General features: G+C 40.0%; 1 protein-coding gene across 1 annotated transcript in view; it reads left to right on the forward strand.

Moving 5' to 3' along the window:
* The window catches only part of GADL1 (glutamate decarboxylase like 1), a 185,939-nt gene extending 163,855 nt beyond the window's left edge, over window positions 1–22,084 (forward strand). The window contains exon 15 of the mRNA XM_059387957.1: window positions 20,273–22,084. Within this exon, the coding sequence (XP_059243940.1) occupies window positions 20,273–20,446 (174 nt within the window). The 3' untranslated portion in view covers window positions 20,447–22,084. The remainder of the gene's footprint in view (window positions 1–20,272) is intronic.
* The last annotated feature ends 841 nt before the right edge of the window (window positions 22,085–22,925 follow it).

The raw sequence follows: 22,925 nt of genomic DNA on the forward strand, positions 1-22,925 counted from the left end.
TTGGCAGGAAGCTTTGCTGGCTCCATCATTAGTGGCCCCAGGGATCTAGCTGCTCCCGTGAATCAGTAGCAAACTCATTTTAACTCCCTGGTGAAGACAGGTCAAACCACAGGCCACAATCCTGACAGAGCTGAAATCCAAGTTTGGAGAGTGGGTGAACAGATAGATAATGAAGAGAAAATACAGACTGTGATAGGCCAGTGGAAACTCATAATCCCAGTGCCCTTGTATGTAAGTCTTCAGTCCATGTTCCCTGAGATAGGGCCATGTCTAGAACCTTCACTTCAAAGGAAATGATAAATTACTGTATTTTGTTGTTGTTTATTTTGTTTTTTGTTTGTTTGTTTGTTTGTTTTAAAGACTGGATCATTCATTTGATTCACTGAAGACAGTGGAGTCTATCTTTCAAAAAGCAATTGGTTTTGAGGATTCTGTAAAAACTGCCCAGTGGGCTATATTCGTAGATAGGAATCCACCGTTTCCAGAATTATTAAGTGTGGTTAGTTTCAGATTCTACTTAGCTCCACAGCGCCCCCTCCCCCTTCTCTCCTTGCTCGATTATTTAGATAGCTAAACACACCATCATTCTGACAGCTAGATAGACAGTTGATTCATTGTTGTCAGTAGTCAAGGAGACTGAATTTTTTCATGATATGTTTTGAGGTCTGGAGCCAGATCTGTGGGGAAAAAAAGAACTTTTAGACAAGCCAGTGAATTGGATCCTGAAATCCCTGGGAGGGAACAATGGCTGGGCTCCACGTGGGATCAGCTGGCTGTCAACACGAGCAGCAGAGATGGATTCTGACTGACTTGTCTGATGAGATGCTTCATGTGGAAGGCTTGGCTCGGGCCAGTGGTAATGAAAATCAAGTGAGGGACAAAGAGAACAGAACCTGGAAGGTGCCATGTTGTAGAGACATCCTTACATAGCTGCTACAATGTCACAAGGTACTGGAAAGGGCCTGTGAGGGTGGGGGATGGAGAGAACTCCTGACCTAAATTGCCTTCTTTCACTGAGGGAATTTTCTGGACACTTCTTCCCTTAAACACTCAACCTCCACACTATTTCAGTTTTACTCCCCTGCAACACTGACCCACAGAAACACCGAAACACAACACTGAATTTGTAGAAAATGATTTTTGTTCCATGATAGAGCTGGCTCATTTTTTTTCAAATACTCTAATGGTGATTTTTATTGACAATTATTTGGATGACAGTTTTTCTGTCTTGTATCTCCCAAATAAACTTGGTTTTTTGGATTGCTGTTCCTCAGTTTGAGATGACCAATGATGCAGGCTTTGATATTGTTGTCAGCTGAGAGAGAAGTACAAAGTAGGGAGAGAAAGAAGCTTCTCAGGGGGAATGATAGCCCACCCTTCACCTTATTGCCCAGTGGGAAAGGCCCTGGTGCTATTTTCACTGATGGTGATGACTTTTTGCATTTCTCATGATCTACCTGTCCCTTTACTTGGCTTTACATGGAAGTCATACGGAAGTTTTGGCAAAAGTCAATTTTCCGGGATCAATTTCTTTAAAGAATGGAGGTTTATGAGGTCTACAGTGAGTGGTGCCCTAAAATCTCTATTTTTAACAAGCATCTCCAGATGATTCTAAGGCAATTTCTGCACATCTTAGACATATGAAGAAGGGTGATGTAAGGCCTGGTACGGATGCTACTCTCTCCACCCATCTCTGTACTTGATTTATGTTAACATCAGGAGTAAATGAATATTAAGCTATTTTCATGTAGCATACTTCCTATCCCATTTTTAGTCAAGCATAGAATCATATTGTCGGTTCAGAGCAATTTCACTTACCTTAAAAATCTCCTCTATGGATAAGGTAGAAGTCTCAAGCATATACTCACATTTTATAGAAGAATATTTCCACCTTTTGTTTTATACCATTTGAGAAGGAAGGTATTCATACCAGCTTTGGTGTCTTGGGAGGCAGCTGTGACAGATAAGAGGCATGTCAGATTATCTATCTCATCGGTAGAACAGACGCAGTGTAGTTGTTAATGATGTTGGTCATTATTTTGGCAGCAGAAGAGGTACAAAGAAAGAAGGAGAAGGGATTTTATTTGGAAACAGGGTGAATGCCAAGAGGATTGGAAGATAAATTTAAATTGTTAAGTCATGCAGAAAATGTATTGGAGAAATTAATATACTTTCCTCTGACGGCATTTAAATTTACAGGGAGAAAAGGGTGGTTCGACTGTCTCACGGTTGTCATTGTAGCCCATGTGCCAAAGATAGTGGATATTGGCCATGGGCTCCTGAGCACATTTGACCCCAATTATTTATGATCAAGGGTATTGAACAGATTATAGAGCAACATATTAAGATTCATTGCTCTTTTTTAAGGGGGGAAGGGGCAGAGGGAGAGGGAGAAGGAGAGAGAATCTTAAGCAGGCTCCATGCTCAGGGTAGAGCACAAACCTGGGCTCGATCTCACAACCCTGAGATCATGATGTGAGCTGAAATTAAAAGTTGGATGCTTTAACCCACTGAGCCACCCATGCACCCCAAGATTCATTGCTTTTTAAAGAGAAAACTTGACCCCCTAGTCTGAGTTTGAGAAATCGCAAAATTGACTTGTGTTTAATTGAGCAGATTGCACTGAGATTTTGTTTTCTACCCTTGTCTATGCAGGGCAGAGCTCTAATGCAAGGCTTTCAGAATTGTATGGCTTTGGTACAAAACACAGAATTATTATCTGTCATTCAAAATATATTCCTGAATTGAGAAGAAAGCATTTTCATGTCAGGTCAATATCATTAGAAGCCTAATTAATGAACATGCAATTATGACATGTATTAATACTTACTCTTCTTTATCATATCTTTATCTTATCAAACCAAATGCAGATGTCAACTTAAAGATTCTCTGCTTCACCTCATTATTGTTTGACTTCTTTCTTTAACCTGGCATGCAGTAAATAGGCCTTCAATGAGAATCCACTCTGTATGGACAAAGGTTAAAAAAAGAAATGAAAGAAGAATAAAACTGAAATTCATTGAGTGCCTACTCACTGGCACTTTATGTTATCTCAATTAATCTCCATAAAAACTTTGTGAAGTGCCTTATATCATCTCTATTTTAAATGTGGGAAAGCCAAGGATTTATCCACGTCCTTTAGTGATCACTGGGTAGCTTTTAATATTAACCAATATAAACATGACTGTGAAACATTAGTTTTGCTTTAAGATGCTTTTGCTTCCTTACACGTCCTTTGAAGTTCTCTTATGCTAGAGCAGGGTCAGCCTACAGACCAAATCCAGCCCAAGGCCCTGTTTTGTAAACTAAGTTTCATTGGAACATCCACACTCGTGTGTTTTCTGTTACCTGTGGCTGCTTTCTCCTACAACCTGAGTAAATGACAGAAACTGCATGGCCTACAAAACCGATATTATTTGCTCTCTGGCTCTCCACATAAAACATTCTCCTCAGCTGGGCGTCTGCCTTTGGCTCAGGTCATGATCCCTAAGTCCAGGGATTGAGCCCCATGTCTGGGTCCCTGCAGAGGAGTCTGCTTCTCCTTCTCGCTCTGCCCCTCCGCCCTGCTTATAGGCACCCTCTCTCTCAAATAAAGAAGTAAAATCTTAAAAAAAAAAAAAAAAAAAGAAACAAAGAAAGAAAACGTTTGCCAACCTCCATGCTATAAATTGATACTGCCTCTCCATATGTCTAAATCACTTTTAGGATGGTGGATACTCATTGAACAGTAGTATAGAATCATCCAGTTGTTGCCTTGACTTTGCCTATGGAAATCTAAATGTGTGCTATTCTCAGGGTTTGAGGGCTTTAAGTCAGCCATGTCTAATGCAGGGAAAATTAGAGCCAGAGAAGAGGTACCTAGCTTCGTCTAAAGAGGGATTCATCCTGGATCTAACCTAATACATCTACTGTGAGCTGCGTTAATATGGTTTCACTTAATCATACAACTGCAACAAAGGAGCCCCCACCCCCAATCTCAGGGGTTCTAGTAACTAAGACTCATTTCTTGATCACATGTCATGTCTGTTGCGGGTCAGTGGCAGTTCTGTTCTGCCCCATGGTCTTGATCTCTGCACCCATAGACGGAAGAGGAGCTCCCTTCTCCTCACGGCAAAGGGAAAGGAGGCGAGGGCTGGTGGAAACACTCATCCACTCTTAAAGTTTCAGCTCAGATTGACCACATAATAATGGAATGGCGACCAATACTTCTGCTATGGGGAGACACTGCAGGTTTCTAGGCAGAAGCAAGGACGCCTCCCTTCCAAGTAGGGCAGCACGTGTTAATAGTTAAGAACAATAATAAAGTCTACCACCAGTCAATCCCCCATCGGCCCCACCAGACCCCACCAGTCAATCCCCCATCAGCCACCCGGAGCATGTCCATTCTACCAGCCATAGCTTAGGTAACCAGAGTGCATGGTGAAACCTCAGACTTATTGCTTCCTGGGAGCCCTTCACTCTCCCACTCCTCGTCCGGGTGGGTTATTGTTCTGGGTTTTGTTCTAGCAACCCAGCCTTATCTCATCTTCCCCACATGTGCTTCTGCTTCCCTTTCTGGGGTGAGTGCCCGTGACTTGACAAATAATCAATGGTGAGGTACAAGCCGGTCCGGTCAACAGATTTTGATTTATTTTCATCCAGAGGTACGCGCTCTTCTGAAGCCCTTCGGTTATTCCACAACCTTGCCTTCTATTTGTCGGGGTTATAAAAAAGAAAGTAAAATCACCTCAAAACCTGCCTTGTGATATAAGTTTCAATTTCCTTTTTAAAGAAAGCTGACCCTTTTGTGAGCCCGAAGATGAAAGTTGCCTGTTAAATGCAGATATTTCTGGCTATTCTGCCTGGAGGTCAGTGAAGTAGAACAAGATATTAAAGATACTTCCCCAAACTGGGTCAGAACAGTGTTAAAAGATGAGAGGATTATTTCAGGGAGCTATACAATAATCCACTCACACAGGTTGAAAAACTTAATTTATGTCGTGTTTTTTGGATCCCCAAAAACTGTCTGAGGAGATGGATTAGCCAGCCAGCGTCGCACGCCGGGATGCCGCACACGTCCCGTTTTTACTGCTCCATTCAGCAGAACTCCATTATTTCAAAAGCTAAGCAAAAGCAGGCTTTAAAAAAGCAATTTCATCATTTTCTACCTATCTCTGAACTAGTAAATCAAGAAAGCATTCCAAAATTATTTCTCCCACTTAAAATGAAGCAGGAAAAGAATCCTTAGAAATTGAAAAAAAAATACGTAGGTTGAATGACCAAAATTAATATTGAGGCTGACAGGTTAGCTCATGGTGATATCCTTTGTTTGCTTATATGATGTATTAGATTAATATATCCTCAACATGAAAGGCCTTCTCATTAAACTCAGTAGTGAATGAGGAACATCTGCCCTCACTGTTGCACATTAATGTTGTTCTGGGAGTGCTAATCAACGCGATGACCAGACAAAGACTTGGGCTTTAAAATATTTCAGAGGACGAGCCCCAAATGTGTTCATTTTAGATTGTGTGATTATGCATCTACAAAACCCAAGGGCATCACATAAAAAGCTTTTAGAAATGGCTATAGTAGGTATATAAAGTTAAATATCCAAAAAAAGCTTTTTCTTACACAAAGAGTAAGAATCTAGGACCTGGAAAATTGAAATTTTTATCAGAAGGCAGGATTTTATTTAATTTTATTCTTTTTAAAAATAAATATTTTATTTATTTACGTGAAGGAGAGAGTGTAAGAGAGAGCAGGAGGTGGGGGCAGAGGGAGAGGGAGAAGCAAACTCCCCTTTGAGCAGGGAGCCAAATGTGGGGCTTTATCCGGGGACTCTGGGATCCTGACGTAAGCCGAAGGCAGATGCTTAACCAACTGAGCCACCCAGGCACCATTTTAGTCAGGATAATTTTATCAACCACAATACCATAAAATACATTTAATAACTGAGACTTAAATGAATTATAGTACTTATGGAAGAAAACTGTAGAACTTTAGGGACCCCCTCCAAAAAACCTCAATGTTCCAGTAACAATTTCTGTTTTATAAATTATTCCAAATGCAACAGCTTTAAAGAGCCATTTTATTATGCTTATGGCTTTTGCGGGTTAAGAATTCACACAGAGCGCAGAGGGAGTGGGATGTCTGGACCTTCATCCAGAAAGGCCGAAATAGCTGAGGGTGATTCCATGGAATATTCTGGAAGCATCTTCATTCACTATTTGACGGGTAATGCTAGCCCTTGGCTGGGATTTTATTTGGGCTATCAACCAGAGCACCTACCGAGGCCTCTTCCAGGTGGCCTGGGATTCATAATAGGGTGTTGGGCTCAGGTTAGTTGGACTTCCAAGAAGTGGGTGTCCCTGAGAACCAGCTGGACACTGTTCTACAGTGACTCCTAACCTCACCTTGGAGGCTGTGCAGCATCTACTGCCTCCTATTGGTAAGTAAGCAGCCTGCCACAAATCCTTTCTAACTCAGGAAATCTCTTTGAGAAGAATGCCAAAGTATAGGCAGCCATATTTTTCAAAACTGAAGAACACCAAAATTCTAAATAAGATTAATATTCCCTAAATAATATGTAAGATGAATATAAGTCTAATCATGTTAATGGAAAGCATTATTTTTTCTTTTTATATTAACTTGTCATGGTGTTTTTTGATATCACCTAAGAGACCAAGTGGGTGGTAATAGGTAAGAACATTTTGAGAAGCATGAATACTGAAAGGGGAGTTCAATATTTTATAGACTGCAATAAATAAAACAGCTTGATTACTCTAAAAATAGACATATTAATCTTGCAGAACAGAAAGCTCAGACCCGAGTATTCATAGGAATATGCATCATAGGCATTCCCAATGTATGCTGGGGAAAGGCAGACTTATCCTATCAGCAGTGTGGAGACTCCTGGTTAAACACAGGGAGTGTGTCTCTAATTTATGCAAGGTACCAATGGAATGTTCAAGTGGATTAAAGGTTTTAAGTGTCAAAATCAAATCAGAAAAAAAAAAATACTTATTTAACTGGTGTAGAACGTCTTCTAAGTATAAAACCAATGTTGGAATACATACATGTATAGCTGATCAGTCTGATTATATAAGTTATAAGACTGTACATGAAATAACTAAAATAAAATTAAAAGCAGGTAAATAACTTGCAACATGTTAAGCAATCAGATAGCCAATGTTCCTAGTAACAAAGTGTTCTTCTAAATCAGTAAGGTAAAGATGATCGCTCAAAATGATCAAGGAACATGAACAATCAGTTTTCAAAAAAAAAGCCATTCAAATGGCAAATGGATACATTGAAACTCCGGGGTGATGATGGGAGAATAAAAACACAGGAATGGAATAACAATCACCTTCGAGAAGCAAAACAGCTCTTGGATGGGAAGGTGATACAGCTTTGTTACGCAGCCATGCTAGGACATACTTGAGGTTCAATTTTATGAAATGCCCAGTTTTTATGCAGTATGACTTTATTCTAACAAAGCTTGACCATGTATGACTTAACCTTAACTCTCAAGCAAAAGAAGTTTGGTTTGGGCAAAGCAACCTGTTTCTTTGTGACTTCCCTCCATCTCCCCAACTTGGTCATGAATGTCAGACAAAGAACTCCCCTCTCCTCTTAGATTCAGCATATAGGAAGAATTTCCTTAGCCAACATCCAAAGGGATATTTTTCAGATATCTCAAAATGATTGATCTTAAATAATAATAATAAATACATTGCCAATCCGATTCAGACTTGGTCTTTTTTTAATGGTGAGGCATTTTTGTCAAACAGATTCTTGCACAAAACTCCAATATATGAGACATGTCAAATGGAGGTTGGTTTAGGCCACAAAGGGACCTTTTTGCTCTGCTTCCTTCTGGCCCCCGGAGCAGCCCCACTCCCCTCTCTGCATTACTTTGTAACCTGGAGCCCCCAGGAATTCCTAGACCTCCATGACTTTAAGGAAAGGGCAATTCCAATGTTAAGCACTAGTTAAAGAGTGTTGAGTGAGCTCCATAGAGAAGAACGGATAATCACTTCCATCAATTTACACAAAATACGCAAACCTAGAGCGTTTTGTTACTTAAGAAAACTGTCTGGGTTGCTGTGAAAAGCTGTTGCTTAATATTTACAACATTAATTGTAAAAAAAAAAAAAAAATCCTCTAGGAGCATTTAGAAAGACTTCAGTGAAGAACACAACACTTATTTTTTAAATGTTTTTATGAGTAATACAAGAACAATAATTATTTTTAAATCTCCTCATGGTACCTCTCTTTGACTTAGTAAAAAAAAGAAAAAAGAGAAAAAAAAAAAAGAAAGAAAAGTAAGGTACATAAAACACCTGTCTTTAAAAGTTGAAGTTTTGCCTCTGAGGTTGAAACACCAAGAATTTTAGGATGCACTTGAGCTTAATTAATGAAGTACAGTGAAATCCTGCGAAAACCACTTATAAATAGACATGCAAAGAAAAGGCCTGGGAAGAGGTGGGGCTCTATCTTGTGTGTGCTACTAACTTCGGGAGGGACAATGGCCATCTGTACTCCACCGGATCCCCAAAAAAGATCAAAAAGACAATTTGGACTTCAGTTTACTCTGGAAGCAAATAGCAGTGCAAAATCAAAAACAAAAACAAAACACACACTCCAAAAAAAACAACCACCAAACCCCCCCAAATCTATAAACCAGATAAGGATGCTGGTGAGTAGTTGCAGGTGGGTGATTGAGGCCAGTAGGCACTCACTGAGGCATAATTCGGACGCATTGGCAGGCTGGGCAGAGTAAGATGTCTCTCGGTTCAGAGCAGCATAACATCATGGGATCACTTCCTGTTTTACTCCATCTGTCAGGCCCAGAATCTGTGATAAAAGCCAATAATTCTGCTACTCAGGAAGCTAAGCCTCCCAAGCCTAAATGCAGGTTCTGCACCTTAAAAATATTGCTGTGCCAACACAGCCCCGCCTCCCACACCTGTGCCTGGAACCCCAGGTAGGGCTTTGGCCGTTCAGCCCCAGACAGCCCCATGGGCTCTTTGTGTCTTGTTGGCAGGGCTGAATCAAAAGACAGAATGTCAGCTGCTAATTGCCCATTGCCAATGTCTAAAAGGAAAAGAATTCTCGGGGGAAGTTACCCTGGGGAAAAGGAACCAGTCTCTCATTGGCTTTGGAATGCTTAACCCGTGCTCCTTACTGTGTAGGAGAGTTAAGAATGAGCCTCCCTGGGGCTAAAACCCAGGGAGTCTGAGTCACCTACTGTAGAAGGCAGTCTTTAAGCTGTGTCCCTGCTCAGAGAGCCAGGTGCAGTATTTAGAAATAGGGGCCACTGCCCAGAGGACCGGAAGAGAAACCTGGACTGGACTCCTTTTCTCTTCTCACGTGGAGTGAAACTCTTGGAATATGTAAAGAATCTGGGAGCCCTCACTTCTCAATGTACGTGTGTATCAAGACATCATCTTGTACACTGTAATTATCCCCCATTTTTAGTTGTCAATTATACCTTGATCAAGCCAGAAGAACTTAAAACAAGGAGAGAATCTAAAGGCAACAACAAAAGGGACAGTTATCTTTTGAAGATCCCATTTGGTGGGGATTTACTTTGCTGACCTATCAACTGAGTCCTCTGTTCTGGACCAAAGGAAGGTTCCTAGGTCTTAAGAGAAACTGGGAGAATCCAGAGGAGTCAAGAAAGAGGGTGGGAGGGATCCCTGGAGCACACGGGGCTCATGATCCATGTTTCTCAGGAGGGGCATCGCTAGCATTTTGGGCACCGTGACTCTTCCTTGGGCAGGTTTAGCCGAAGCACTGCGAAGCATTCGGCGCCCTTGACCTTCAGACATTAAACGCAAATAGTCTTTGTCATAACCCAAAACCTTAGACACGGATGCCCCTAGACAGGTGGGACCACCCCAGGGCGGTTGTCATTTTAAGGAAAGAATTCCCGAATAGCTTGTCAACTTAAGGAACAATATAGGGACCTCCCCAAATGGGCAAAAACTTTGGAGCTGGCCCACAACAGTTACTGAGCACCTATTAGCTCAGACGGCGGCTGTGACACATCGAGGATTAAGTTTTTGCTTTATAGAGTGTGTAAAACGTTTATTGTGTCCATTCTTCAGCTAATGCTTTCAGTTCAGTTTGGTTTATTTTTATGACTGTTCATTTCAGCTGCCTTGAATATATGACTGACATTAGGTTTATTGGAATTGCTGTCATTGTCATTTCCACGTTGTAAACACCAAATGTGAAGCTGACTGTGTTCTTCATTCTTTCCGCGATGCTGACCTCTGTTTTTGTGGTTTAGCTCCTCTGTATCAGAAGGGGCATAAACTGGACAGTTCTTTTAAGTTGAGATGCTTTTTTTATTTTGTGCATGTCTGATTTTGAAAGATACTCTGGAGGAAAAACTGGGTTAAAAAAAAATCCATATTTGAAAAGAGGTATGTCCAGTCTAAGTATGGCCTATTTCTCCATGTTCTGCCAAGCTGAAATGATCTTTTAGATGCATCTGATTTCATGGGCTATAGACCACCAATTTTACATAATTTAAGCTCAGGAGACTTATCCCAATGCAGCTCAGCTCCAAATTATAGGGGGGCAAATACCAGGGGAATGAGTGAGTGTTGTGCACAGACATAAGAAGAGAATTGGACAGGTAAGGAATGGCAGAAAATATATGGAAAGAGGCAAATTGATTCTCCAAGCAATCAAAAGAAAGAGCTTTATTGTTTCCTGGGCCATGGTTCAGTGTTTTCAACACTTTATCAGGTTTTATGATTAATAGAAAAGTTGGCCAGCAATTTCTTTGAAGGTCACTGGTCTATTTCTTATTTTTTTATTTTTCATTTTTTACAATCAGCTAAGTCTTACTTTACTACAAAATTGACATAAGAAATTCAGGAAGGGAAGATTCCTAATCTCCTCTCCCCTTCTCGCTCCAAACTGTCTTTCCCGGTCCAAAACCTCTCTTACCTCTCACCCTACCTTTACCTCTCCTGAGGTCCTGCTTAAAGGACTGTCACTGGCCATGTTCCCATACTTGCATGGTGATAACAAGCATTTGAAGTGGGAGGCCTGGGTGGCTCCGTCAGTGAAGCGTCTGCCTTCAGCTCGGGTCATGATCTTGGGGTCCTGGGGTTGAGCCCCCCGTCCGGCTCCTTGCTCAGTGGGGAGTCTTCATCTCCCTCTCCTTCTGCCCCTCCCTCCAGCTCATTGTCTCTCTTTCTCTCAAATAAATAAATAAAATCTTTAGAACAAATCAAAACCAAAGAACAAGTGTTTGAAGTGCCTGGTAAATGTGAAGACCACCAGGTCACCAGGTCTAACCCTGAAATTCAAAGCCAGGTGCTCTGGATTGGTGCTTTCCCCCCGACCCCCATCTCCCCTCCTACTCCCCCACCCCCCATCCCCTGGCCCTGTCCTGGTGATTTGTATCTTCAGGCATATTTGGGGAGCTCCTAATACTACTCTTCAGTCTTTCTTTGATAAAAATATAAGCGGCAAGATAGCATGACGAGACTGTTTAATTTTGGACACAAGCTCATGAATATGGGGACAAATGACCTTTTCAGTATATGACCTTTTCATGTGTCCAAAGAAGAAGTAAATTTTTACTTAGAAAATATCTCTGTTTTCTGCAAAATACTTACACAACACAGAAAATTGCTAACATACACCAGGAGCTCATCCCTGCCCACAATACATTTCAGTGGGAAGCTTCTTTCCCTGCCTCCTGCCCCGCCACCAAACTCGAGATGATCAACCACTGTCTCACTTTTTAAAGGAAAAAAGAGTTTACTTTGCCTATGTTAGAAAAAAAAAAAAAACTTGGACCTTAAATAGAAAATTAATATAGAAGTGGCATACATGAGCTATAAGATTTAATTTCTAAAACTGCTAACTCTCAACCTCTCCGAATTACTTAAATACAGTTTAGTTGCTTTGGGGAGAAAGAATAAATTACAAATCATGTTTTCACAGAACTTTCAAATGCTCATCTCTCAAGAGAGAGTAATGAAATAGTATAATAAAAGACCAGGTATGAATATAAATTGATTAAAAACAAATTCATTCTCAGGTATTAATAAGACTAGTTCATATTATTGAGTGTCTAGTGAATGCCAAACTCTGTGCTTGGTGCATTCATATATATTATTTCATTTAGTCCACATAACAATCCTAAGGGATATCAGGTCTTGATGAGTCCCAGAGCAGTTAAATATTTGTCCAAACTCACATAGAATTTCATGAATTGGGTCTCAGGTCAGTCTAAACTAGTCTGTTGGTCTCTGAATGGTTATTGTAAACCTGTAAATTAACATCTGGACTCACTTGTAACAATGAAAGGGATGCTGCTGATAATTACAGGTTTAAATTGATCTGTTGTGAGGAAACTGGATAATTGATTCCTCTAGTAAACAGAGCTAGTTTATTTAGCCACGGGCAAAATCAGCATGAGGGACAGAGGAACTGAATAAGGGCATATAAAAATATTTGGTGGCCATATAAAAATGGCCTCAAAACACAAAAGAAGTGCAAACTCGAGAGATGATGTTAGCTTAGTCATCCACAACTCACCTGAAATCATCCATAATCATATGTGAATTACATTTAATAAGCATGGTGGGTTCATTCATTTTATTTTTTTTTTAGGATTTATTTATTTATTTGAAAGAGAGAGAGCGAGAGAGCAAGCACCAGCTTGGGGAGGGGCAGAGACCGAGAATCCACAAGCAGGTTCCTCACTGAGCACAGAAGAGCTGACTAGGGGTTGGACCCCAGGCCCCTGAGATCATGACCTAAGCTGAACCCAAGCGTCAGATGCTTAACCGAATGTGCCATCCAGGCGCCCCAAGGATGGTGGGTACATTTAAATGTTTGATTGAATGAGCCTTCAAAAAAACCCATACCGTGAAGAAAAGATTCAAGTCCACTATATCCAAAATAGCTTTCTATCTTTTGCACCTAAAAGTGGTTACCGTGAACTTTCTTATTTCAGGCTCACAGAGAAATGAAGTGATCTGCTTTAGGGCATGAAGTGAGTATTAGAACTGGAAGGAAACATCCTAACTGAGAGCTCCATTTCCTTTCTGGAGTTGGTGCTCTCAACTTTTCCTGAATGAGAAAATTCATTTCCATTGTGTACTATCTGTTCACAGCATTACAGGCTGCATCTGTAATATCATAATCCATATTTTATTTAATTGTATGAAGGGGTACCATACTTTTATCATCTCCTGCCTAAAGATGAGGGGACTGGGGCTCTGGGAACGAAAGGCATTTGCCTGATCTCTGGTAGCTACATATCCTCTTGGACCTGCCTTTACTTTTTTCAATGACTTTGTTTATTCACTTCAAAATTTACACACAGGTAAAATTCACCTCTTAAGGTATATAGTTCTATCAGTTTTGATAAGTGGATAACATTAGTACTGGCAAAGCTTTATATTTGAACCCACATTATTTGGAACCCAGATTATTTAGGAAGAAAGTATAAAGCAAATTATTGTTTGTGATTGCTCAAAAATAATGGCTGGAAGAAAGTCACGGTGACTGTCTGCCAGTCTGTGTCCTGGTTTCTCACTCGGCTGGCAAAGGAGGGTCAAGAAGACTGTGCGCATTTCTGAAAAAAGCCAATGAACATAACTTTTCTATGTGCTTTTTCCCTTGAAGGGGTAGATTCTACATGTTGTAATGTATCTGTCTGCTTTAACCAAGGAGTCCATAAGTATGCCCAAAACCAAATCTAACTTATTACCTACTTATTTATAGCCTAGGAGCTCTAAATGGGCTTACCATTTTTCAGTGGTTGAAAAATAATCAAGAACAGCTTAGTATTTCTTGATATGTGAAAATCACATATTAAATGTCACTGTCCTTAAATAAAGTTTTATTAGAACACAGCCTTGCTCATTTGTGTATATATTGTCTAGGGCTGCTTTAATGCTACGATGACAGAGGTGAGTATTTGCAACAGAGATCGTTGGCTGAAATAGTTATCTGACTCTTCAAAGAAGAGAGCTTTGTCCCTTAGATCTAGAGTAACAGTAAAGTATAGCAGCTGCATTGAGCCACATTTTATTCCTTTTTCAGTGTTTATTTGCTTGACCAGTCATGGAAATGTATAGCCTTCCTATGTCTATAAACTATTCTGGAGAATACTGAAGGAGTATGAGTGGAATGTAGATATAGGAAAATGTAAAACTCTTTCAAAGTACTTTTCATAGAGAGTTATATTGTAATTAACATCTTGTTCTAAGATTATCTTGCTTAAGAGAAACTTATATCATAGATCATTTTCTACATTTGATATAAGTTTCTCTTAAGCAAGATAATCTTAGAACAAGATGCTAATTACAATATAGCTCTCATAATTTACTCTTCAGCTTATTAGCCTGCCTGCCCACTCTATGCTCTACCCACAATATCTGCAAATTATTATGAGTTTGGCCTCCTACCTCCAAAGAATCTTTGCTTCCTTGGAGAAAATGAAATGTAGATTAATTAAATTGAAATTGAGATGACAGCTCTAAAATCTGGAGTTGGAGGAGCATTGATTTGTTCATGATTTATGGGATAATTTAGCAAGATACAGTCTGTCTGGATTTATTAGAAGCTCTGAATGATATTGCAGGCTAGAGTGAGAGTAGATGCTTAGACAGGGTTTGTCCCTCAAATTTGTTGCAAAAGGATCCCCTCTTTTAGTTATGGGTTTGTCTTCACAACCCCGTAGGTGTTGTGATGTTCCATATTTGACAGGTAAGAAAATGGGACTTGATTTCACCTGCACAGCAAATAATGGGAAAAGTTGCAAATAGATCCTAAAGTCTAGACCATTTTGAACCATTTACTGTTATCATCTCTGGACTAACTTTTGAAGTTCTAATTTAGAGGTTTCATGATTGGGTCCATGGTTTCACTGACATGTCATTGTAACTGTAGAAGGTCCAAACTTTAACAATGGGGAAATGATTTAGGTAAACTAAGGTAGTGTGGTATGATGGAATACAAGACACCATTCAAAGTGGTATGGAGACCATGGCAAGAAGCGTGAAAAAATATGCAAGAACATCGAGATTCATAATTAAAATGATATGCACCTACAGGAAGCCATGGGAGTTAAAACAGAGCAGCGGTCTTTGAAATGTGGTCTCCAGACCCATAAACTGAATATTACCAGTCTGCAATAAGAAAAATATGGAACTCAAGAGCTACTGTTTAGAAAGTTTTATGACAATTTAACAGATTAACTTTACTGCTAAATTTAAAATTTTCTAAAAATAAGCTTGTAATTATTCTTTTTAGTTTAATTTTTATTCAGTAATTCCTTTTCAATCAATAGTTCACTTTTATTGTAGCTCACAAAAATATTTCTGTAATGCACTGGTAAAAATACACTTCCTCTCAGAGAGTTCGAGAAACACTCTGCATATTGAAAAGAAATGTGTTGTTGTCAACCTTAAATATGTTGACACATATTTAAGAAGAAATTTCATTTGACGGATGTTAAAATTTTGTTTTCAGAAAAGGCTATGCTGGTGTCCGGTCAGTTACTTGTTATCAAATCACCGTACTTGGCCAGAATGAATTTTATTTTGTTTTGTTTTCCGTTGCGTTTAAGCAACTTGTAAGTATCAAATGCTATTTTATGCTGCAGGAGTGTGACAACAAAATTCTGTTTAAATGACTAAATCATCGCTGGAACATAATTTAAGGTGGGGGGGAAGCAATCCTACAGAAATGTGTCGATTAAGTTTCTGTGCAACCAAATAGAAATGTCAGGATCTTCCCCCACTTAAGATGCAGGGACCAGGGCACTGAGGCATGCGAAAAGAATTTGATTTACAATTTGAAGGAAAACCAGCAGTAAAATAATTGAAAGCTGGAAAGCAATCTCACTCCTGCCAAATTGCTTTCCTCCATGCACGCTTCATTTAGGGGCGATATTCAGATACTTACATTTAGCTTGTGCATATTTTCTCTCCCCTGTGAATGGTCCATTCTGTCGGATTAGGACTGTTTCTCTGTTTCGATCAGCAAAAGAGAATAACCAGGTTACCCAGCACTGGATTGTGCCTGCAGTTTTAGAAATAGAAAATGCTTAATTTTTTTTTTAGATGCAGATGTGATAAGCTGGCTGTTAATGAGAACATTCTTGGTCCTTAAATTGCAAGCGTGGGTTCCTTTCAACCAAGCTTTAATCTGAGTTCGTGGGAATCGGCTATGTGAAAGTTCACTGCAAATTGTAAAGGGTTGGTAACATATTTGTTAACAACAAGAACCAGTACAACTACAACAGTTGTAACTTGTGATGGAGATTTAATGGCTATCAGCCCTGGTGTGGTTTATGGCTTGGTTTTCCCATGTAGGATTTACGGATTATAGAGGTCTTCCTCTCTCGCCTAGGAATAATTACCTCTAACAATGAATTATATATTCACGGATACATAAATAAAATGTGTATTGTCCTGCTAAACCTTGTTTAGTCTGTTCTCTGAGTCCCATAGATATGTGGTCATTTACTTATAATTTCTGAAAGTCAGTGGCAAAATTTTGGTTTAGAAGTTTGGTTCCCATGACACATGTTTGCCATGGAAGCATATTCTACAACAGCAAGGATTTTAAAGATCACAAATATCTTTATATTAAAATGTCCGAGGGGTCCTCTTTTACCTTTCTCACTCCCATTAGAACATATTTTTGGTTTACTTACAAGAAATGCAAAGCTGACAGTTTGATTTTCATAATTGCCTCATGTGAGCCTCTCACACTTAATGAGCCAGAATCAAGATTCTAATGGTCTCCAAAGGTAAGGCAGGAAATATCATTTGGGGAGGGGGGAATAGAGTTATTGAAAAGGAAACAGGAATAGACAATGCAAATTAGACTTGAGCGAAGCACCTGCCTGTTTTAAATTTAAATTTAATTTAAATTTAATTTAAATCTGTAATCCAGAGCTGGTTATACCCTGCGTACCTAGAGGAAGATGGAGGTGAATATGAAAGGAATTTTTATTAAAAAAAATAATAATAAGTTTGTAGACCCTCAATTCGTGAGCTCTACAATGGATAGTTTTCGACTCTCCTGGCCAGACATTTGTCTTACGCGAACCGGGTTTTCCTATATGTATCGGCAATGGCACTCTTCTGTCTTTCTCTCAGATCTTCAGTTTACCTTCAAGAGCGTGCTTTTCTTTGAATTAAAATTAAATGTGCTTTTGTCAGAGCCTAAGTCAAACCATGGTTCCGCGTTGCTTTGTGACTAAATAGAAAGATTTTAGGGGCACCTGGGTAGCTCAGTTGGTTAAGTGTCTGCATTTGACTCAGGTCATGCTCTCAGGGTCCTGGGATCAAGCCCCACATGGGCCTCTCTGCTCAGTGGGGAGCCTGCTTCCTCCTCTCTCTCTGCCTGCCTCTCTGCCTACTTATGATCTCTGTCTGTCAAATAAATTTTAAAAATCCTTAAAAAATTTTTTTAAAAAGGAAGATTTTAAGAGCAGGGCATAACAAATGGTGCCTTAAAAGTTTAAATTACGTGTGTATTTTACATGTATATTACATGTATATAAATTGTGTATATACACATATGTAAGTGCACATGTGCTCTTCACATCCATATTCACAGCAGAACCTCCCACCCACAGTGATGAGGAGAGGTCAGTTAAAGCAAACAGCCCTAGAAAAAAATGGAACACACACTTAACTGAAACATTTTAACTTAAAATATATCTACGCACATTTATTTCCCCATCTCTCGGTGGAAAGTTGCTATTGTTTTTCTTGTTCCAGCAAGGGAGGACTTCTAAACGCTTTCCCAAAGTAAGTGAGGTTTTTCTTGAGTAGGGGTCTGATGATCAAAGGGCCTCTCCTGTGCTTGCGGTAACTAATCTCTTCCAGAATCATCTGTCCTGTCAGGCCGAGTTTCTGTAAGCTGAGGGCTTCTGTGGCCATCTGTGTGCAGAACCAGTCTGGACTCAGGATTCTGCCTGAAATTTTTCCAGTTCTCTTCCCACACCCAACGTGCAGCCATGTTTAGTCGTACCCGGCTATCCAGTCTTTTCAGAGAATTCAGCTTCATTTTTATGAAAAGCATTCTCTTTTTGCACTCACCTTTCATTTGCTCCTGTATCATTTCACTCGATTTTTACGATTCCAGTAACAAATGATACCTGATTAAAGAGCTTTGGAAGAAAACTTAGTAGATGCTTGGAAACTTCAAATGTAAGGGTTACAGACAGATATTCCTGGAGCTTAGGTATGTAGAGACTCACCGATTTGCTTCCTTTTTGCTTCCACGGACCACTTATCACTAATCTTGCTAGCAGATTGGAGATAATTATTTAACCTTGCTTTTCTCACCTCTAAAGAGCTCAGAATAAAATTTGTAACATTCTTCCAGAAATCTATAGAATGTCATGGTCTGTATTTTTTCGTTAACTTGACTTCTAACTTCATCTTCTTTTTCTACATATTTTTTCTTTTATGCTCATGGATTTTCTTTTCTATGTCTCATTATACCCTGCGAGAACTCTAATATTTTGCTAGAATGGCAACGTGGTTGAGCTTAATGGCTGTTTGTTGTTGCTGTTGTAGGCACAGTGTAGTCAGTGTTATGCAAAATTTAGGTTCTAAAATTATCACATAAGGGAAAAAGTACATGGTTAAAATCATTCTTGCCCGTCCCTTGAGAATCAGGCTCTGTGACTGAATCCAGCACATCAAACGTCTAGAAGTCTGAAACACCCAGTTTTCCCATAAGCTTTGCAACTAATCAAGATTATGTTGAGTGTCTGATGAAGTAGCTTGGCTTGTTTTCAGGGGGGTATCTGGCAAGACATAGGTATGCTTAAAGGCTGAAGAGGTGTGGCATGGTCATGCCCCAAGACAGGCTCGTGGAAACCGAGATGTATTACCCTCACCTAGGGAATTTCTTTCTTTCTTTCTTTCTTTCTTTCTTTCTTTCTTTCTCTCTTTCTTTCTTTCTTTTTTTTTTTAAAGATTTTATTTATTTATTTGACAGAGATACAAGTAGGCAGAGAGGCAGGCAGAGAGAGAGAGGGAAGTAGGCTCCCTGCTGAGCAGACAGCCCGATGTGGGGCTCGATCCCAGGACCCTGAGATCATGACCTGAGCCGAAGGCAGAGGCTTAACCCACTGAGCCACCCAGGCGCAGACCTAAGGAATTTCAAAGCACACCATGCTTGATGTTATTTATGTAGGCATTCTTCCCTTCTGGATTAACCAAGTCTCATCTTTCTTAGAAGATGAGGACAGAAATACATGATATTCTCATCTTATGTTCACATACAACATGCACAGAAATTTTGAAAGAGTTAAACTGAAAAGAAAATGGAAAATCTTTGCTTGCCTTTCCGAGCCCATAAGAGTGCACTCTATTTTTTTTAACTTGGTGTTTCAAAGATCAGCTTCACTATTTTAAAAGTTTATAACCTAGTTCCTGGGTGTTCACGATCCCGATAGGAAAACAGACTGATGTTCCCAGGTGGTTCTTAAGTTGGACTAATTTCTTCAAACAACAAACTTTTAGAGAAATTTGTGCATTTGGATGATCAGGTCCCATCTCCCCAGGTTATCTGCAGATCTTTAAAATACGGGCTTCTTATTTTATTCCAACCTTTATACCTCTTCATGAAAGAGTATTTTTGTTTCATGTGTCCTATTAATAAACGAATAAACTATTAGTCTTCAAAATAGAACTGCGCATAATATCAGTATGAGTGTTTTTCTTGTTAGACTACCAACAGAAGGCTGTTATTTTGTATCTGTGTTTTTGTCTCACCCAAAACTAATTTTCTTTACTTAAGATACCTGAACTGGAGCATTTTTTAGTTCAAAGTTGGGGAATGTACCATTTGACACTTTCACGACTGTGCCCCCCGAGGACACCTGATTTGTTTAGAAGGAGACAGCACCGCATAATGGTTTAGGTTTCAGAGTGTGTGCTCGGTGAGGCTGCCGGCTCTTTTCACTCACCTTTCCCAAGCATGGGACCCAGACTGTCTAATCTCCAACTTGCACTTCAATTTCTTCATTCACGAATAGGGATATCTCTGTCTCTTTCCCGAGGTCACTGTGAAGATTAGATGAATTAAATTTATCTAAAGCCCTTGGCTCAGTCTTCATATGCTGTGAGTTCTCAGTAGATAATGATTAATATTGACCTTGATGTGTGCAAGGGAGTGAGATCCCAGTGGAGGCCAGTGGGTATCACGTGACCGGTGGAACGACGCTGGAATGTGCTCTGATCTTTCACCGTCTCCCTCCTCTCGCCCGCTGCAGGTGGCCCCAGCCATTAAGGAGCGGATGATGAAGAAGGGAAGCCTGATGCTGGGCTACCAGCCCCATCGGGGGAAGGTCAACTTCTTCCGCCAGGTGGTGATCAGCCCTCAAGTGAGCCGGGAGGACATGGACTTCCTCCTGGATGAGATAGACCTCCTGGGGAGAGACATGTAGCTGTGGCTTTTGGTTCCCCAGAGGCATGAGTCCTGCCCTGAGGAGGCTTCCAGATCCAGGGCATCTGGGGACACAGAAGAGACTATAGCCCTTCTGGGGAGAAATAGGAAAGACGCCTTGGCCTGGTGTGGGGAAAAGGAAATGCTAAGCAAATAGTGGGAAGGATCCATTAGCTGCGTGGGCACTACTGTTTGCTATTAAAGGAGGAAGTGAAAAGTGGATTTTCGTAAGAACTGTCTTTAGGACACAGACTTGAAGAGAGTTTAGTAAGTACCACATAGGGCCTGGATTCTAAGCTTCTGTTGCTGTCTAAAGAACATATGAATTAATAGCTGAAAGCAGTGATTCTCAAAATGTCAGTCCCTAGACAAGCAGCATCAACATTGCCTGGGAATTCATTAAAAAATTAATTCTCAGCCCAGCCCCAGACCTACTGAATCAGACACACTGCATGTGCCATTCAGCATATTTTAAATCGCTTTCCAGGTAATTCAGAGGCAAGGTAAAATCTGAGAACTGGTGGTTTAGTGAAATCTTACAAAGACTGAGTAATAGCTCTGATATTTACCAGCAAAGAGATATCCACTATTTCAGCAGTTCCCGAGCCAGTGTCTGAAAATATGGCTGTGACACCTGCAGCATGAATGTTTAGGGGCATCAGAAGTCTATCAAAACTATTTTTAAAAGGAGGAAATATTTAAGATGTTTACTTTATAAAGATATATCTTTTATGCAGCTGAGTATTTATTCTCAAAAACGATAAAATTAACTATCTGTTCTAAATTACCTAAAATAGAGGTGAGGATAAAAGCAAACACTTTGTAGCATGGCCCTTTCAATCAAAGCAATAGTCCTAATTCATTTCCCAAAGCACTTTTGTCATAGCTTGGCATAGACAGTAGATGTAGATGTCTCTGTGTACTTGCTTCAGTGTGAGGGGCCCATTTCTTATCTTGTTCTCTGCTTACAGGAAATAATCAGAATGAAGTCCAGGGTTATACAACATTCCCTTTCTCGAGCTTTGAAACGTCAGTGTAGACAATTAAGTCGTTCATATTAGGCAGAGAATCTGAGAATTAGAGGTCTTTCAGTGTGAACACCTCCTCCATTTCTCCTGGGAGTGGATGATTGTAATTCTATCTCTGATCCTGGTCCTGGATTTCTGGAGAACTCTAGAGAACTCTGAACTCCCGAAATTCTGGAGAACTCTATTTGACTAAGAAATAAACAGAATTCAGAGGTGTGGATGCAGGGTTCAACAAGGTAAGATTGTGAATCTAATTAGAACTCTGATTTGGAAGGCAAATGATGGAAGAGTGTTTAAGTGTTAGACTAGCATATTCAACAATTTTTCATACGATATCATTAACTTCTGTTGATTAAATTTTGAAGAGTAAAAAGCCCATGTGTACTGTTTGCTTTTATTCCATATTTTCACTTTAGGGTATGTGGTTTCTCCATATCTATATCGGTCAAAGAATATTTTTATCTTTTTCTTAATTACTTTCTTCTCTGGTGATAAATGTTTGTGCGGGCATTTGTTTTACATACCTTGTTGCTTTTTGGTTTTAATGTCTACACAAAATGTGCCTGAAATTGATGTTTGTAACAATTCTGGTTTCATGAAATAAAAGCAACATTAACACACGCTTCGTGTTACTGACTTTTCTTCTCTCGTCATCTCATTACGGGGTTGTCTCAATACATTTTAGAAGTAATTGAGTTCCTTTGGCATTTTAGCTAAATAATCGAGGGAGCATGTTGGGAGCTGTCTATTTTTGAGGTAACACCTTGAAAAAACTTGAAAAAACAGTTTTCGCAAAGGAGGGATTTGCTTATTTAGTTTTTCGTCCTCCACTTGGCAAAGCCTCAGGAACCCAATAGACACATGTCAGCTTCCATTGGGCCTCTTCTTGAGACGTGATAGTTCTTAATGAATGAAGAGAACAACTGTTAACAGACACTTTGAAGATTCCTTTCTTTTTCCTTCAGATGTCCAGTTATACCACACCCAATCAGGTATTTGGATGGTCAAGAATAGCTTTTTGATAAAAGGTTAATCGTAATTCATTCACACATTGAACATATTGATGGTGTCCCCACCGTGTCCTAGGAAGTTACCCAGGTGCCGGGGAACTGCAGTGAAAGAGACAAAGTCCCTGCTCTTCGGAAGCTTTCAGTCTAGTTGAGGTAGGCAATCCACAAGTAAGTAGTAACAAGTCATGTGGCAATAAGTATTTTGAAGAAAAATCAAGGAGAATAAAGGGAAAGAAGATGGAAAGGAGAGAGGGGTGGGCCATTGGAGAAAAATGGTTGGGGTGAGGCCTTTTGAATGAGATGACATTTGAGGGGAGATTAAGGAGGCCAGTGGTGGGACACCCATGTGGGCTTCTGGAGGAAGGGCATTCCCAATAGAGGCTATGGTAAGTGTAAGGGTTGAGGAGCTGCATCCATGGTATGTTCAAGGCCCAACATGAAG

The sequence above is a fragment of the Mustela nigripes genome, chromosome 2, assembly GCF_022355385.1.
Source record: "Mustela nigripes isolate SB6536 chromosome 2, MUSNIG.SB6536, whole genome shotgun sequence".
Classification (NCBI taxonomy): domain Eukaryota; kingdom Metazoa; phylum Chordata; class Mammalia; order Carnivora; family Mustelidae; genus Mustela; species Mustela nigripes.